The sequence below is a fragment of the Echiichthys vipera genome, assembly GCF_963691815.1.
Source record: "Echiichthys vipera genome assembly, chromosome: 21".
In the NCBI taxonomy this organism is placed as follows: Eukaryota; Metazoa; Chordata; class Actinopteri; order Perciformes; family Trachinidae; genus Echiichthys; species Echiichthys vipera.
In genome coordinates, this window is record NC_139846.1 from 7595785 (window position 1) to 7612130 (window position 16346).

At 41.6% G+C, this 16346-nt stretch overlaps 1 protein-coding gene across 1 annotated transcript; it reads right to left on the reverse strand.

Moving 5' to 3' along the window:
- Nucleotides 1–8183: 8183 nt before the first annotated feature.
- On the reverse strand, nucleotides 8184–15330 carry and1 (actinodin1). Its single transcript, XM_083936320.1, has 7 exons — nucleotides 15184–15330; nucleotides 14529–14620; nucleotides 11903–11947; nucleotides 11336–11481; nucleotides 10573–10986; nucleotides 9689–9943; nucleotides 8184–9581 (listed from the first exon to the last, which is right to left on the reverse strand). Exons 2-7 carry the CDS (start codon nucleotides 14599–14601, stop codon nucleotides 8538–8540), a joined length of 1977 nt encoding a protein of 658 aa, XP_083792446.1. The 5' UTR covers nucleotides 14602–14620; nucleotides 15184–15330; the 3' UTR covers nucleotides 8184–8537.
- Nucleotides 15331–16346: the final 1016 nt, after the last annotated feature.

Sequence of the window (16346 nt, forward strand, 5' to 3'; positions counted from 1 at the left end):
AACAGGGGAAACTTGCTCAATGCGCCAGCTGTCAATCATGAATTGAATCCTTGAATGAGTTTGTAGTTTTTTTGAAGTCCAAATAGTGAGATGGCTTAATAGCAAAAAGTGTGCAATAGCATGGTATGCAATAGCATGGTATAGAATATGGTGGTATACAATAGCGTGGTATACAATAGCGTGGTATACAATAGCGTGGTATTCGATAGCGTGGTATGCGATAGTGTGGCATGTGATAGCGTGGTATGCGATAGCGTGGTATGCGATAGCGTGGTATGCGATAGCGTTGTATGCGATAGCGTGGTATGCGAAAGCGTGGTATGCAATAGCGGTCAGCAAAAAGTAGACTTCCACCGAACACCCCCTCTTCTTAAATTCACACAAAACAACCCAGGTGAACAGCTTATAACCCTTACTTGCTCCAACCTCATACCACAAGGTCCAATTACCCTAAATTACTAAACAAAGGGTATCTGGCTTCTACACATGCCTTTACCAACACGTTGGTATACTGTTTCCGTGGGATTTGTGGGGTTATATGGATGGTCACGCACCTTGTGCTCCGATCGCATCTCCGGCATTTCCTCTGGCCTCATTTTGGCATTGCTCCACTTTACCCCTCACAGGTGTTCCCGGGAGAGGTTGCAGCTTGCCAGATCCTGAGCTATACGTGAATCTTGTGCTTGGTCTGAGTCAGCTGCACCATCATTCTTGCGACTCTCCTTTAAGCTACAGATGATCCTCAAGCCTTGGGCTAATGATTCTCCAGTGTGGTCATTGGGGAAATATGGAGTTAGTAAAAATTTGCTGCACAACTCCCATTCGTCGTTGATAAAGTGGGTGATCAAACGTATGTCAGGTGACAGGATTTTGATTTTTCTAATCTCTTTCTCCACTTACTAACAAACATCACTATCAAGTTTGGGCATTTGAATTTGGCTCAAGTGTTTGCAGCCATGTACCAGTTACCTTGGAGTGCTTTGACCTTGTCTTTAAAGTCTTTTCAATCAACTGTTTGTGACTCATGCCTTCTGAAAATGCCTGAGCTAACCTTTTTTCTTCCCACCTCTGTTCAATGATTCACTTGTTGTTTGGGGAGGAAGGACACATTCTTCTCTTGCTTTCCTTATATGCCAGAAAGTGTTTTGATTTTAAGGTAATAGAAAAGATTGCTTGTGTTTACCTCCCTTCGCAACCACAGCGCCCCAACATAATTTGCAGGTTGTCTTCGCTGGTTGTCTGACTTGTTAAATCGGAGTCATGTTTATATGATACAAGTCACACCGGTCTTCGTTACCAACTCCTCTTCATTGTGTGCAACAGTTTTCAGCACTATCATTAACCAGCATTATCAGTAAGTAAATCTTGTGCAAAGAATTTTTTGACCAATAACTGAGCAATATTGTTACATTTCAATGCTGTCGATTTAAATATCTTGCCAGATACCAGAACACTTTTCTTTGAAGGGATGAAGAAAACATACAAAACCAACATACAATTTAGCCTTCTTGTTCCACCGTGCCTGTCTATTTCTTCTATGTAGACGAGTGTGGTCTTTTGTTATTGTGTGGTTTGATGGACAAAGACTAGCCAGCCAAGTAGAATAACTATATCTGGGGGAGGCTCCGTCCTTTCTGCACATTTAAGAGCAGAAAATGTGGAGGATCAAGACAGAGAAACTTGAGATGCACCAGAAGAAGTTGTGCCCAAGAGAGGAGCTGCCTGCTGTTTGGGCTTCTGTCAAAAGTTTTTTTTTAAAAATCCAGTGTTGTTGTTACCGGTGGTGCTTACACTAGCAACTTACTCCGTCACTTCAGCAGAAAACATCTTGGAACAACATTATCAAGAGTGCTATACAGTCATTGGATACAAAACCATCAACCAATCGCAAGTGAAACAGTGAAGCCAAAGGGTCTGACGTCTCTCGAGACACTGCATATGACAGAAAAGGCAAGGGGATGATCGTCGCTACAAAGGCAATAAAAATCCATCTATGCAAGGGCGTGGTCCCGATGCTCCGGTGGAAAAACCCTCCTGCTCCCCACCTACCTGGGCTGCGCATCTGCTAACTGTGTAGTTTGGCTGTCACTGGAGGGAAAATACTTAAGCCAAACTGCTATCCCAACATTCAAGCACTATATTAACACTAAAGCAAGCTGGTTACAAGTTTTTTTGAAAAGGAAAGGATGTTAGCATACCCGTTTCCATATCTATTTTTAGGTCCTTTTTTATTTTACGGTGTTGCTCAATAAAAATTGTTAACATTCTGCACCTGTTTCATGCTATCTGATTCCTTCTTATAATATAATTAAGTGGGGCAAAGAAAACACTGTAGTAATTAGAGCCTTCAATATACATGATGAAATTAAAATGTATTTATATTCTATGTAGTACTGACAGTAGAAAAGGTTAAAAAAAAAAAAAAAAGCTGTGATACACTGTAAAACCGTCAGACTCTTTAAAGAGAGAAGAAAATAAACAAATAAATAACGCCTGTCATAGACTGGCGCCTTTTCCAGGGTGTACCCCGCCTCACGCTCGATCGACTCCAGCCTCCCCGATAGGTACAAGCGGTTGAAGATGGATGGATGGATGGATGGATGGAAATAAATAAAAAAAACTACCACCCAGCACCCCTGGAGTGTTTGTTTGATTTTAGGATATTATCCATTCAGTTTGAAGAGGTCTTAACACCAAAACTTGTTTTCTTTGTTTTTATTACACTTCATATGGGTTTTGTTGGTTCATGCTGCTGCAGTATGATTAGGGTGGAAAAAAATATCAATAAATTCCAAAACAAAGTAAGAGAACACTCTAACTTTCTAATAAGCGTCGGTTCAACAACAGGGTCAGTGTGGCTGTTAAATCTCAAAAAGACTGCACTGTGCCTGCTACCATTTGCCCAAATAAAGCTTGATGATCTCTGGCAGGGAACTGGCATTCTTCAGCTTTATCTGCTTATTACAAGGCAACAGAAACACATGGAGGCATTTTCAACTTATTTCTCACATGAAGTCATATAAAATACAATTTCAGTGAAATGTGACGTCAGAGTTACATAATCAGAATGGTTGGGTTGAAAAAAAGCATGAAAGTGTGTCTAGTTTTAATACCGTAAAATCTCAATTTAAAACCCAATAATCAAATTACAATTTAACAAATGAATAAGCAAGAACAGCATTTTATTTAAATAAATAGATAAAATAAAAAAATGGCATGTTGTTGCAATGTCGTGAGTTAAGAGAAGTTTTTAGAGATTTCACTAACGGCATAATTAACTTTAAATAAACATATATAATAACAAAAAGACCTGATAGTCATAAATGAACCTGCAAGTGAAGGTGAAATCAAATGTCTTGTGTGTTACATATAACAGCTAATGACATGGCAGCGGTGTAAGGGAGGTGTAGTCATTAGTTTGACAGTATAAGTCTTCAACAAATAATCCGCCTTGACAGCAGTGACGGACATCCACATTGTCCTCTCCTGTACTCCGGCAGCCACAAGAGGGAGTTGTGTGTGTGTGTGTGTGTGTGTGTGTGTGTGTGTGTGTGTGTGTGTGTGTGTGTGTGTGTGTGTGTGTGTGTGTGTGTGTGTGTGTGTGTGTGTGTGTGTGTGTGTGAGGCGTGACAGTCTATTTTCTCTGTCAGACACAAACAGATGAGACCACATGCCATCATTTGTGTCTTCATGTTTCTAGTTATTGTGTTTCGCCCCGCAGGAGTCCAAACAGAAAAGGTGATGATGGAGGCCATTGTATTTTTTTTTCACATGCAGTATAATCCCTCATTTGCCCTAATTATTTCCTTTACCTCTAAAGGAAACACATGCTCCACCAACATTTCACAGACTTGCTCCATTTAATCTACTGACTAACATCAATGTCAGAGGATGTCACAGCAGCCTGGTACAGTTGTAATTAGTTTGGCTCTCCTCATCTCTTCTCACTGAGACCCTATGCTGCCCCTCAGTGTTCAACGACAGACACAAGTTCAGGTTCAGGGTCTTAAAGTGTCAACCCCAATCATAAAAAAAGGGTTCTTATGTATGTGCCCCGTTAAATTAGAAGATCAGGTCAGCGATATGTGTTTTTGTTTAGCTTTTTTTTGTTGTTTTTTGTATAGGCCATTTAAATTGATTTACTTCCGTTGTGTTTGTTACTTTGCTGTAGACCACCCTGAAGCAAAAATATCCCAAATATCGGAGCCTTAATAATCTCATTTTTACTTTAGTCGGAGTGAACGTCTATCTGAATGTTTCAAAGATGATTCCAATGATTTTGAACCTTCTGGTGACCTTTTTAACAGCCCATCTCAGTGGGGAAGCTACATGTTTTCTGATCCAGGCACCCCAAAAAACACTGCAGGTCTTAATGCACAATTCTGATTTATTGCTCAATCTGATTTTTTGTATGGCTACTTTACGTCTCTAAATGTGGCCTGTCTACGGATTACTGTGTGAACAGCTCACGCTCCTGAAGTGACCCGTATGTGAATTCGATCATTGATGACATCGCGTCCGAACGGTGTTTACGGAAGCGAACATGGCAACGGCAACCGGAATTGTAGGACTTTATGGCTTTATGCTAAAAACAGTGTGTGGCAACTTCATTAATAACTTAACTTCTCTCTCCCTCCACTTGTCGCCTGCTTCACTGCTGTCCTCCATGTTTGTTTTGATCTGTTCCTGGCTCCCGCCTGTGGCACACTTTTTTTTCAATCAACTTTATTTGTCAGTCATTTACAAAACAATGCAGCGCGGGTCAGAATGAAGTCAAAGCCACATTCAGTGCAACCTGGCTGTTTAGATTGCGTTCTCATTCAAAAAAATCTGATACGTATCTGATTCAGTAGCACATTTAAAAGTGGCCTAATTCTGATTGTAAGATGTCAGATTCAATGTTACGTGTGCTGTTCACACTCAGCGGGAAAAATCAGATTCAGGTCACTTGTAACTGCAGTGTAAACGTAGCCTAAGTGGAGTGGTGTCTTATTTCACAGTTTGTGGGTTGGTAGGCACTCTAGATACCCAAATATATGTGAACAAGCACTGAAAAACTGAGTATGTCATATGTCCCCTTTTTAAAAATGGGAGCAATTCAATCTGCTGTATTAAAGCTGACTGAATACAGGTTTTGTCTATGGTCATTTCGATAAATTGCAGGCACTCATGCAATTTCAGATATTATCAGGAAGTTAATTTCATAAAGGCACAATGTCCTTTCGAGCAAAAATGACATAAGATAAAGGAAAAGGAAGGACACAGACATTAGTAAGTAAGTGGAAGTTTTGTCTGAGCAAATTTTCAGTAACTGATGATTCAAACAGGACAACCATCAAATGCAAGATGAAAATGAAAGACGACATAATGATAAGACGTGGGTTTAGTCTGTAAGCACATTAATGTTTAGTGGACGAGTGGAGGAGGGGCAGGGTGATATCAACAGTGACTCCCCATGTCATTGTGCATGTATCGACGAGCCGTGGACCAAAAGCCTTTCAACCAGCGGTGGAAGGCATAGCCTATAAAGTCCTGCATTCAAATGTTTACTTTTAAATTAAAGTGCAAACGTATTGGCCTCAAAATAAAATAAAGTTCCAAAAGTAAAGGCACTTATTATCCATATATATACGTCGCATTTCAGATTAATACATATTCTTACATCAATCATTTTACCCAGCGTCAAATTGGTGCAAGACTTTTTCCATCCCCTTAAAAAACACTGAAGAGAAAAGCTGCACCCCAAAATCTTAAAGAATGTTCAAAGTTTTGTATCGTTCATAGTTTGGAAGGTCATTTACTTTGACATTTTTAGAACGTCAATATCTGAACTGCGTGAAAGGTTGGGTTGGCATTTCCAAAACTGTACAACCTTTATCTCAGATATATACGATTAAGAACTTTCTGAAAAACGTGTTGCTCTATTTCCTCTTGTCTTCCCTTTTGTCTTAATGCTTGACTCGATGTGATTTATTTATGAACAAAGAAAAGCCCTTCGGCAGGATTTACAGTAAATAAGTAATCCAATAAACAGACATATCCTGCTTAAACAGGTGATGTTTTACAATTAAAACTGAGGTTATCCAAAGTAATATTATAGTTTGATCTGATGAAGTTGATCAGGTTAGTACTGAAAATGTATCAATTATATTTATAAATGCCTGTCAGTTTTTACCAGTAGGTAAGCTGGTAGCAGAAGTTGGAGGTTGAAAGTTTTGTAACTGTCTAAAAAAAACTTTCCTATGGACCTGTGTGGTTGCTAATGTTGATGGGTCTGAGAGCTCTCAGATCAGATCAATCAAGTCCAGCCTCAGCATGAGGAGGGGCACAGAGTGCAGTGTGTGTTTGGAGCTGGAGAAAACCAGCATGGAAAAAAAAAACATGAAGTATGAAGCGTGAGATGAGAGTATAAGGGCACTTGGGCAGAGATACCCCTTTAAATAAAATAAGTTGTTGGCAGACATCACAATGTGAGAAACCTCAAGACTGAATGGAGAGTCTTGGTTTAACTCAAATGAATCTATTGTAAAGGGAAAGAAAGTTAACATTGATACTCTTTGATATTCACCAATTCAATTCAATTCAATTTTATTTATAGTGCCAAATCATAACAGAAGTTATCTCAGGACACTTTACGAACTAGGTAAAGACCACACTCTATGATAAACATAGACCCAACAATTCCCCCGTAGAGTACGGTGGCAACGAAAACCTTCCCTATTACAGACAGGAACGTCAGACAGACCCAGCTCTGTGGAGGACGGACATCTGTCTGCACCGGTTGGGGAGGAAGAAAAGGAGAGAGAAAGAGAGAAAAGACGGACAGATGGACAGGGAAAGACAAAGACAGACACAAAGACAGAGACAGACACACTTACAGTAACTATAATAATATCTATAGTAATGTGAATATGACTTATATGTTATGACAGTTAATACAGCAGAATAGTAGAAACAAGCACAGCTAAGGTTATAGATTATAATAGTAGCAGGAAGCATCATGCAGGACCATGGCAGCAGGCACCACCACGATCAGCAGAGACCTGTGAGACGACAAAGCACAAACAACTCCGGGGAAGAAGCTGTAATTAGTAACATGCATTGATGAGATATGAATGATACAAACAGAGAGGAGAGAAGCTCAGAGTATCTGGAAAAGTATTATCCCCCGGCAGACTAGGCCTATAGCAGCATAATTAAGCAGAACAAAATCAGCTTAAAAATAACAACCAAGGATGACAGTGACAGTTTTTAGGCTGTTCTCGCAGTAATTTGTGTATATTCCATGTATTGAAAGCAGGGGGCACATTGGCTTACCCTGATATTCCTATCTAAAAGTAACCAATCCAACCAACGAAGGAAACGAGTGCTAACCAATCAGAGGCACAGTAGGGCGAGTCATGCCTTTGCCATCCTAGAAAAAAAATCTGTCCATCATAAACTCTTTGCTTTCATCCAGGGGACCGTTGTTCGTATCCAGGAAGTATTACGCCAAACCACGACCTTTTTACTAATCTCAACCAAGTCGTTTTGATAACCCAAGCCTAACCCGAACTGTCACCATTCACGCCATTCCTAACTTTACATTTTTTTGCAGAAACTTCCATTGACCATGAAGTTATGGTACAGTCGAGGTTTTATTGGTTTGAGACGTTTCTCTTGATGCTTTGATTTTGTGGGAAGAGAAAGGTTGATTAAAACATTTATGAAGTTGATCCATAATTCAAGGTGTTTCTTCTGCTTTGATTCTCAATCTTTTTTATTCATTTATTTTATTTTTTATTTTGTGTAGTCAATGTTGGTCCTTCCAACACTTTAGTCCAAACTGAAATATCTCAGCCACTGCTGGATAAATTACCATAAAGTGTTGGAAATCTTCATGCCCCCTCAAGAAACTGTAATCACTTTGGTGGTCCCTTAACTTCAACGAATCTAGCAAACTTTGGTTTATAACTAAATATTTGTAAACTAATGGAATTCCCATCGGCCTCAACTGTGCTTTACTTACTGATAATTAGCAAATATTAGCATGCTAATCATGGTTCAGAATCAAGATTCAGTGAATTACATGCAGAAACAGCTTTCTAGAGCTTTTTATTAGAACATTCAAAATGAAAAAAAAAACTTTACATAATCCATCACTGACATAAAGTAACGAACAAATAAAAAAAATGTGAGACGCATAGATACAGAAGCAAAGGTGAGCATTGTGAAGTCATTACACATTCGAGTGGTTTGAGGAGATGGCGTTGGAAACTGGAAAGCGTTAGGCCAAAGCAACAGGTCTAAAGCAGCTAAAGAGATGAAAACATTGCTGGAAACACTCTGCTTTCTGAGCGTGCTCCTGCAGCTGGAAGCTATGTGTGGATGTACGTGCATGTACTCGCTCATTGGGTCCATAGACTTCTCTTGTGTCCCATATCTGGTCCAGTTAGGACTTACTGAGCGCTGTGTGGGGCGGTCAATTGCTAAGCTACAAGAACACATAGGACTGTGTATTCATGTCCATCTGCATGCATGTTTATGTGTTAGCATGTTTATTTCTTGCGGTAGTCATCTGCATAGGCTCTGTGATCATCCTGGTCAGGGAACTGGTCCCCGTAGCGCCTCAGTATGTCCTGGAGGCTGGGCATACCCTGTGAGAGTGGCTGGTAGGACATGTGAGGTTCCTCCTGGCCACTCTGGTAGGGCTCTGCCTCGTACTGCTCCTGTTCCTGCTGCCCTGGCTGCTGCTCACTCTCTGCTGCCTCCTGGTTGTGGTCCTCCTCAACGTGGTGCTCAGGCTGAGCCTCAGGCTGAGGCTCGTAGCGGCGCAGGCGGCAGTCGCGGTCATACTCAGGGTCACAGTGTGGGTTGGAAGGCTCCAGGACTCCGTTTCGGCTGCCATCTGCATTCAGGTGGGGCTCATATGCCTCGGCGGGGTAGGGGATACGACGGTGAACTCCAGAACGAGGCTCGTTGGGCTTCACTGGGAAGCATTCACGATCGTAACCAATGTAGCAGTCATAGCCCTCCTTGGTTTTACCTGGGGGGCCCAGAGGGTGGCGTTCCTCCTGGGCAGGCTCTTCATGATTGGGCATGGAAAAAGGGTACTGCTGTCTGGGGGTGGGAGGGCCACGGCGATGCATAGCGGCGGCCGCCTCACGGATTGCAGAGAAAGGATCGTTGGGGTTGGACTCTGGAGCAGCCTCCATGTGTGGAGCAGCCTCCATGCGTGGAGCAGCCTCCATGCGTGGAGCATATGGGTCGCTACCATGAGCTTGGGCCATAAATTGGCGCAGAATGGCATATGGGTCATTAGCTGAAGGAGAAGCTGGGGCGCTAGCCTGGCGGTACATAGCATAGGGATCAGCAACTCTGTTAGCATTAGCATAAGCGTCCCTAAACATGGCATAGGGGTCATTGTTCTGTGCAGCAGGAGGAGCAGCACGAATAGCAGCAGCTTCATCTTTTTCCTCATTTTTGTATGCCTCAGGGGGAGAGGCAAATCTGGTGGCAGTAAGAGGGTTGCAGCCGTCTTCATAGAGAGGGTTGCAGGATCCAGGACCAGCAGCGGCAGGGGGGTTAGGGGCACGGGGCGCCTGGGGGAACACATCACAGTAGAAACACCATAAGTCTTACTACTCAAGGCATAAATGGAAATGTAGAAGAAAAAAAAACATCTTTCACTGTAATAAATAAAGCATACCACAAGAGAAGCAGCGTAGGCACAGAGGGGATCCCGGACTGGATCACAGTTGGGATACTGCATGTAGAGACCAGAGGGGGCTTTCTGCACCAGTTTGGGTTTGCAGTTGGGGTCTTTCTTTGGGTCACAGCCAAGGTGTGCGTAGGATGGGATCGGTCCGGCAGAGGGTGCATACCCGTGGGCCGCTCTCAAGTGGTACTGCAGACACTCCACATCATCAGAGGCGCAGATGCGCAGCAGCTCAGCCTTCTGCTCCTAAAGCATGAAAAATGTAGGCAGCGATGTTAGCATGATGTCATTGAGACGAGAGAAACTACTGTATCTTGTCTTTTAAAGCCACTATACACTGATTTTTTTAATTTTTTAAATCATGTGATGTGTCATGTTAAATCCAAAATCCCCAAATTTCCCCATGAAAGCAAGTTGAAACATTAAGGTGTAAGTGAAAATTGTGCAGCTAAGTTGTTGTTGTCAACCCTTCGTTGGCAGAAGTTGACTGCCACAGTGTCTTCTTTAAAACTACCACAAGGCTAAGTAAAATGTATAATGTATCCTCAATTTACTAATTTTTAGCCTGGCTCACCGGATGTACAGTGCTAGGATAAGATAGCAGAGACAGTGGAAGGTGCATGACATCCGGCTTGGGCTCACGCATCAGATGTCAGGCCTCTTCCACTATCTGTTTTGCAATGGCCGTGTCTGCTTAGCTGCACCCAAGACTGACGAGATTGTGATTGGTTTAAAGTGAAACCTTTTCTTTCCCCTATCCCAGAATAATAAGCCACTTTAGCCAGACAGTACTCCCAAACAGATACAGTACTCCAAAGGTTGAGAAATGTGAACATAAGTAATTATGAAAATACCTAAAATGTCTGGAAGCATACCTTGGAAAGGAAAGGCGCAGCTGATGGAGCATAGTAGTAATACCCTGACTGCGGGTCCTTTGCTGGAGCAGCAGAGCGGACGTACAGTGGGGCTGGGGCCTTCACTGGTGCTGGGGCAGGAGTGGCAGCCGGGAGAACCAGGGGCTGGTAGGGGCTCTTGCCCTGGACCAAAGCAGCATACAGGCAGTAGGCGTCCTTGGTTGGGTCACAGGTTTTCACAGGTGCAGGTTTGGGTGCCTCTTTCTTTGGTTTGGGCCTGCTGGTGTAGGAAGACACGCAGTTGGGGTCATCAGAATCAGCGCAGGATTTGTAGACATCCCCCAGGTGGCGCAAGTAGGCCTTGTAGGAGCGACGTCCCTCAGCGCGGTTCTTGTTTTGGAGGTAGGCCAGGTAGATGCGGTCCATCTCCTGAACCTGCGAAGGGAGGAGGAGTCTATTGATGAAGTGATTTGGGTGATGCAGAATGCTTTTTCGTTTGTTTTGAAACTGTGTCCTAAGACTTTGAAGTGACGCCCTAAATTCTGTTTAATATCAAATACCCATTGAAGGGTTAAAAGAAGGCAACAAGCACAGCAGCTGTGGTCAGTTTGAATTCATGGTAATTACAACTGACTACAATAATGCTAAGTTTAGAAGAACACAGAAGGATTGCGGAGAAACATTAATAGATCGTATATAACCTGCAGACATTACTGATTTCATACTAAAGAGAAAGACTTAAGGTGGTCTGTCATTTTTAGTCTGTTTTGGTGTGTGTACTTACTGCCTCCTGGTTGCCATTGTCAGTAAAGTACTTGTACCAGCCCCAAAAGTCAGAGTTCTGTTGGTACCAGCTGATGTTCCTGCGGTTGCGGATCAGCCTCCTGTGTAACTCTGCAGCAGTCGCCGACTCCTGGATACTTTCTCCAGCTGAGGTCAGGAAAGAAAAGAAAAGGCACTGCTGATCCCAAGGCTACTGTACTCACTTAGACATCTAGTTCAAGGACTTTCTAATGACTTTTAAAGTTTATAACAAGATATTAAAGGCCTTAAACTACATTATAAATGGGGGGTTGGACATCGTTAACCCCCCATTTATTTTTACTTGTCAAGAAAATTGCTGCTTTATTACATTAGATATTGATCACTGGGTTAAGTGTTAATGCTAAAGCAAGGTAAGGTGTAGTGATGAATTTAGGTGATACTCTTTAATCAAGAAGTATTTTCATAGACTTATATTTTCTACTTCCAAGGTCTACTACACTCACCCCTGGAAAATTGCCACTGTGTACTTTTTTAGACAGAAACTCCAATTTGCAAGTATATGCTCAGGTAGACATCATATATTTACCATCTCCTTTCGGCTTTTGCACAATTGGTCCAGCAGACAAGAATGCTACAAGAAAACAGAGAAAAACAAAAACAGATGTAACATCCAAAAGTTGCTGAGGTGGAGATTAAGTCCTGGAAATTGCTTACTCTTTCTAATCTGACCTTTAAATGTGTCTGCAATACATAAGCAATGATATGTGACATAAAACTTCAAACACTTACAGGCAGATATTATTCATTAAATAGGGCAGGGGTAATTGGCTGTGCCTGAAAGGCTGGCGACTGCAGCTCTTTGTAGATTTTATAGTTAAACCTGTAACATCAAACCCCACGCTGCGATTTCAAAGAGCTGTGTGTGCATGTGTACGTATGTGCACTGGTTGACCCCATGCAGCTGAGAGAACAGCACATTCAGCTCTGCTCCAGGTTTCTTTCATCTCCACAGGGAAAAGGTGTTAATGCCTTACAGAAGGAGAGGAGGAGGAAGAACAAGAGGGGAGCCGATGACAGGTTTAAAAGAGATCTCCAGAGGGGATAATTCAGGGTGATGTGGTGCGTATCAGAAGTGGGAAAAAAACATCAATCTCCTGCTTAAAAAAAGAGTTTTGATGAGCACTGACGGAAGTAATCAGGAAGATGGAACGCTCGCCGTAGCGTGTAAGGTCAAACATGAAGGGTAACAGGTAAAGGTTTGAATTTGCAGAGAAAAACAGAATTAAAAGGAGACAAACAAGTGAAGGTGACCTGAGGTGATGGAGAGATGTGGAGAAGGAGGAGGAGGGTGGGCTAAATGATGCTGTCTCAGTATCCGCTGTATTGTTTTTTACGAGCCTGTAAAATAATGCCTGGCACATCTGGAAAAGGCAGAGCTTTAAGAGGGCATAGGAGGCGGGAATGCTGACAGGTACTCGTTTTTTTTTTTTTTACAGGATCAGAAACGATGAAAGACACTTCTCCTCCTACTACTCTCTTTCCCCCCTTTTAACCATCACTTAATGTTAAAAAGTAAAGCATTTTAAAGGGAAAATGAGACTTGCTCCATTGTAAATATGCCAGACAAACTGGAAACAGGTGGCATAGGAGAAACCTGTCTTCATGTTGAAACATTATAGTTGATATATGGACACCACAGGCTATGTTAGAGAGCCACATTACACATCTACATGAAGCACAGTTGAGTTACAATCGTGTGTTGATGACGTCCATGTCCATGAACTTGTGGAGAGCAGAGACCCTGTGCAGTCCAGCTAACCATCAGCCTTGACATGTAGATTGTGAAGCTCTGAGGTGGTAAACATTGATTTATTAAGAGTTTTAAAGAAGCAAGGTAACCAAGCATATATAGGAATGAAATACAGATTGTAAAACAAGAGATAAAACAATATCTGACTTCAGTATTTCCAGTTTATGCTTCTTTCTAAGGCACGTTGTGCTATTCTACATTTATTTGAGCGCTACTTTTAAGATCACGGTTTTACTTACAAAATAATATGATGCACTGTTATCACTTATACCACCCAACAGTACATAAAGTACATTACATACTTGACTCTGACCAGCTACAACATAAAGTGCTGCATGATAATCCAGTGAAATAATGCCACATTGTCAGGCCTTTTGCTCCTAGCGCTGTCTCAGAGACTGAATATAACATGCATGCAGTGATGTGAATGTGTTCATGATTAACACTAACCAGTTGTCCTTTTGAATAATCTGAAGTGACTGTGTTTTTAAGTTTATAATTTCACAATACTTTTTCTCTGGTATCTTGCATTACATATCACATGTATCTAAGTAAACAGGGATTTTCATAAAAAATAAAAAAAACATTACATAAGCTCATCATTCAGGGACTATGCAATTAATCACCATCCTGTTGGATTTTATCAAATTGAGGCTTTGTTGTCTGACAGACTGAAAAACTCTGAATTAGGACCAATTAGCTGTGTCTCCCTAATAGTAAGAGATAATAGCTGACATTTTTCATCAATGCATCCTTGTAATGACCCAATTATTCATACTTGGTCATAGTAAAGAGCGGTAATTTGGAATATTTCTCACATAATGAACCCTTCATACATTCATCCAGTATTTTAATGCGTAAAATCAGAAAGATGCTTTTCAGTGGGGCTGTTTCTTTTTCTTTTTGAGATTACCAGAGGTGGAAAGTAACCTAGTACATTTTCTCAACTAGTGAGTATTTCCATTTCCTGCCACTTTAGAAATCTACTCCACTATATGTCAGAGGGAAATATAGTTCTTTTTAAATCCACTAAGTAAGTAGTTGCTTTACAGAATACGATACAAAACATATACGCTTAAAATATGATGCATTGTTATAAATTAAAGCTGAAAGAGTTAATGGATTATCAATTAGCCAATCAACAGAAAATGGATCTGCATTTATAAAATACTCTGCAAAAAACGCTCACAGGGGCCCAATATCTGAGTTCTTTAACTTTGTTACTTTAAGCACATTTTGGCGGTTATACTTATAAGCTTTTACTTGGGTAACTTTTTAAATGGAGTGATACTTCTACCTCTGTTTGTGATTACATAGTTTAGACCATAAAAGCTGTGTAACTGTATGATTTAGTGACAGATATTGTGTTATGTGACATTGCCTGTAATGTCCGTGTACTCACCAGGCAGCAGAATCACAGCCAGCAGAGTTGTGATGAACACACCAGAGAAACTGGTTCTCCTCCTTCCAGCCATGACGACCTCTCCTCCTCTCCTGCCAAAGGAACCCACATTCAAATGATGCTTCAACCTACTAAACTACACACTCCTTCACTTTTTTGCCTTTCAAATCTTAGTACATGACAGATAGTTTTAGCTGACTTATACTTTTTGTTGCCGGTGTTATATTAAAAAAAAGTTGCATTTCCCAGTTTACACACATTTTTTAATTTATGCTACAATTATATGGTTAGGATTCACCCAGCCAGGGTAATACAATTACATTTTTGTCAAGCCATTTACACTAATTGCTCATTTAGCTGCATTTCTAGACGGCGGTCTTCTCAAACTAAGAGCCCAAAAAGATGTTTGTTACCTCCAAGAGTGCAGATAATCCTAGATACCACATAAGCCACCAGGGTAAGGTGAATTGCCACCCAAATCACAACCTGAGACCTCAGACCTGTGCTAGTTTGCACCTGAAGAGCTGGAAAGTGACCCCTGCAGCATGTTGCCACAAGGTCTCCTAGCCAGTCTGAAGCTACTGGTTTTGCAATCGGAAAGTACCTGAACGAAAACATAGAGGACGGCAGAAGTGTTTGCTTTTGTATCCCTTACCTGTGGTTATTCAATTTTCTGTGGATCCAGATGTGGACTCAAATGTAGCCGACAGACCAGGTGACTCAGTCCACCTGAGCTCAAACACTTAGTTTGTGTGTGTGTGTTTGTGTGCGTGGGTATGATAGAGGTTCCTGGTGCACACTGGTCCCCGCAGCCCTTCTGACAGACTGCCCTGAAGAAGAAATCTGGCAAGGTTTTAAACCGAGCCCGTTCATTAACATTACACAGAAAAACACATTAAGGGAACACCTGAGGGGGTCAAGAGCCTCCTCAACAAGATGCGTGATTGGTCAGATCTTTCAGAAAGTTTCAGCCAATTGGAGGCACCGTAATTAAAGACAGGAAAAGAGAAAAGGTGGGAGGGTTCGAAGCAGAGATGGAGACGTGGAGAAATGGGGGTATGGGACGTGTTCTTAGGTGTAGTTTTTGTTTTTATTCAACATGATTGATAATGAATGATGATAATGATTCACATTTAAGACACATTTTAGAAATGACATACTTTTAATTGGATGCAACAACCACTCCCAAGCAGAAAACAAAAAGACAGAAAGGGACAGAAGAAAGAAAACATCAGGGAATAATGAAGGGGAGCTGAGGTGCCACATAAGCACTTCTAAGAGACCCTCAATGAGGGCCAAACCACAGCTTCTGCCTAAACCTGAACACACACACACACGCACACACACACACACAGGGACAGCTGGTCCACACATGAGGAATTTGATAATCTACAGTTTCCTTCCCAGTTTAACTGTGTTTGGGCATGCCAGCCTTGTAACATACACACACACACACACAGATTTAGTGGGTCTCTGGAGAAGCCTTTTGGCTGTGATGTGTGATGCAATATCAGCACATCTGACTGCATTAGCCTGTAATCTCTTTATAACACTCTCATGAGGTTTGTGCCCAGGCCGGCTCCTGAGGAGGTGTTATTATCTTTATGGAGATCAGATTTTTAACACTAAAAGTGATTTAACCCAAAATCAATCATATTTGTTGAGGACTACATCAGTTGTTTAGAGTTTTAAGAGGATGTATTCAATTTTGCAAAGTGAGTATTGGTTTAATGCAGAACACACAGACTAAACGTCTTTATTTCTCTATTTTATGGACACTGAGATGCCAAAGTTAAGTCAAGGGAAATCTTAAAATCC

Bases quoted from the DNA above. Each gene is read 5' to 3' on its own strand.
- and1 (XM_083936320.1), bottom strand. From the start codon at position 14,601: ATGGCTGGAAGGAGGAGAACCAGTTTCTCTGGTGTGTTCATCACAACT. The intron at 11,482-11,902 runs GTAAATATATGA...TCCTGACCTCAG, and splicing joins GCAAAAGCCGAAAGGAGATG to CTGGAGAAAGTATCCAGGAG. The intron at 10,987-11,335 runs GTAAGTACACAC...CTCCCTTCGCAG, and splicing joins ACAATGGCAACCAGGAGGCA to GTTCAGGAGATGGACCGCAT.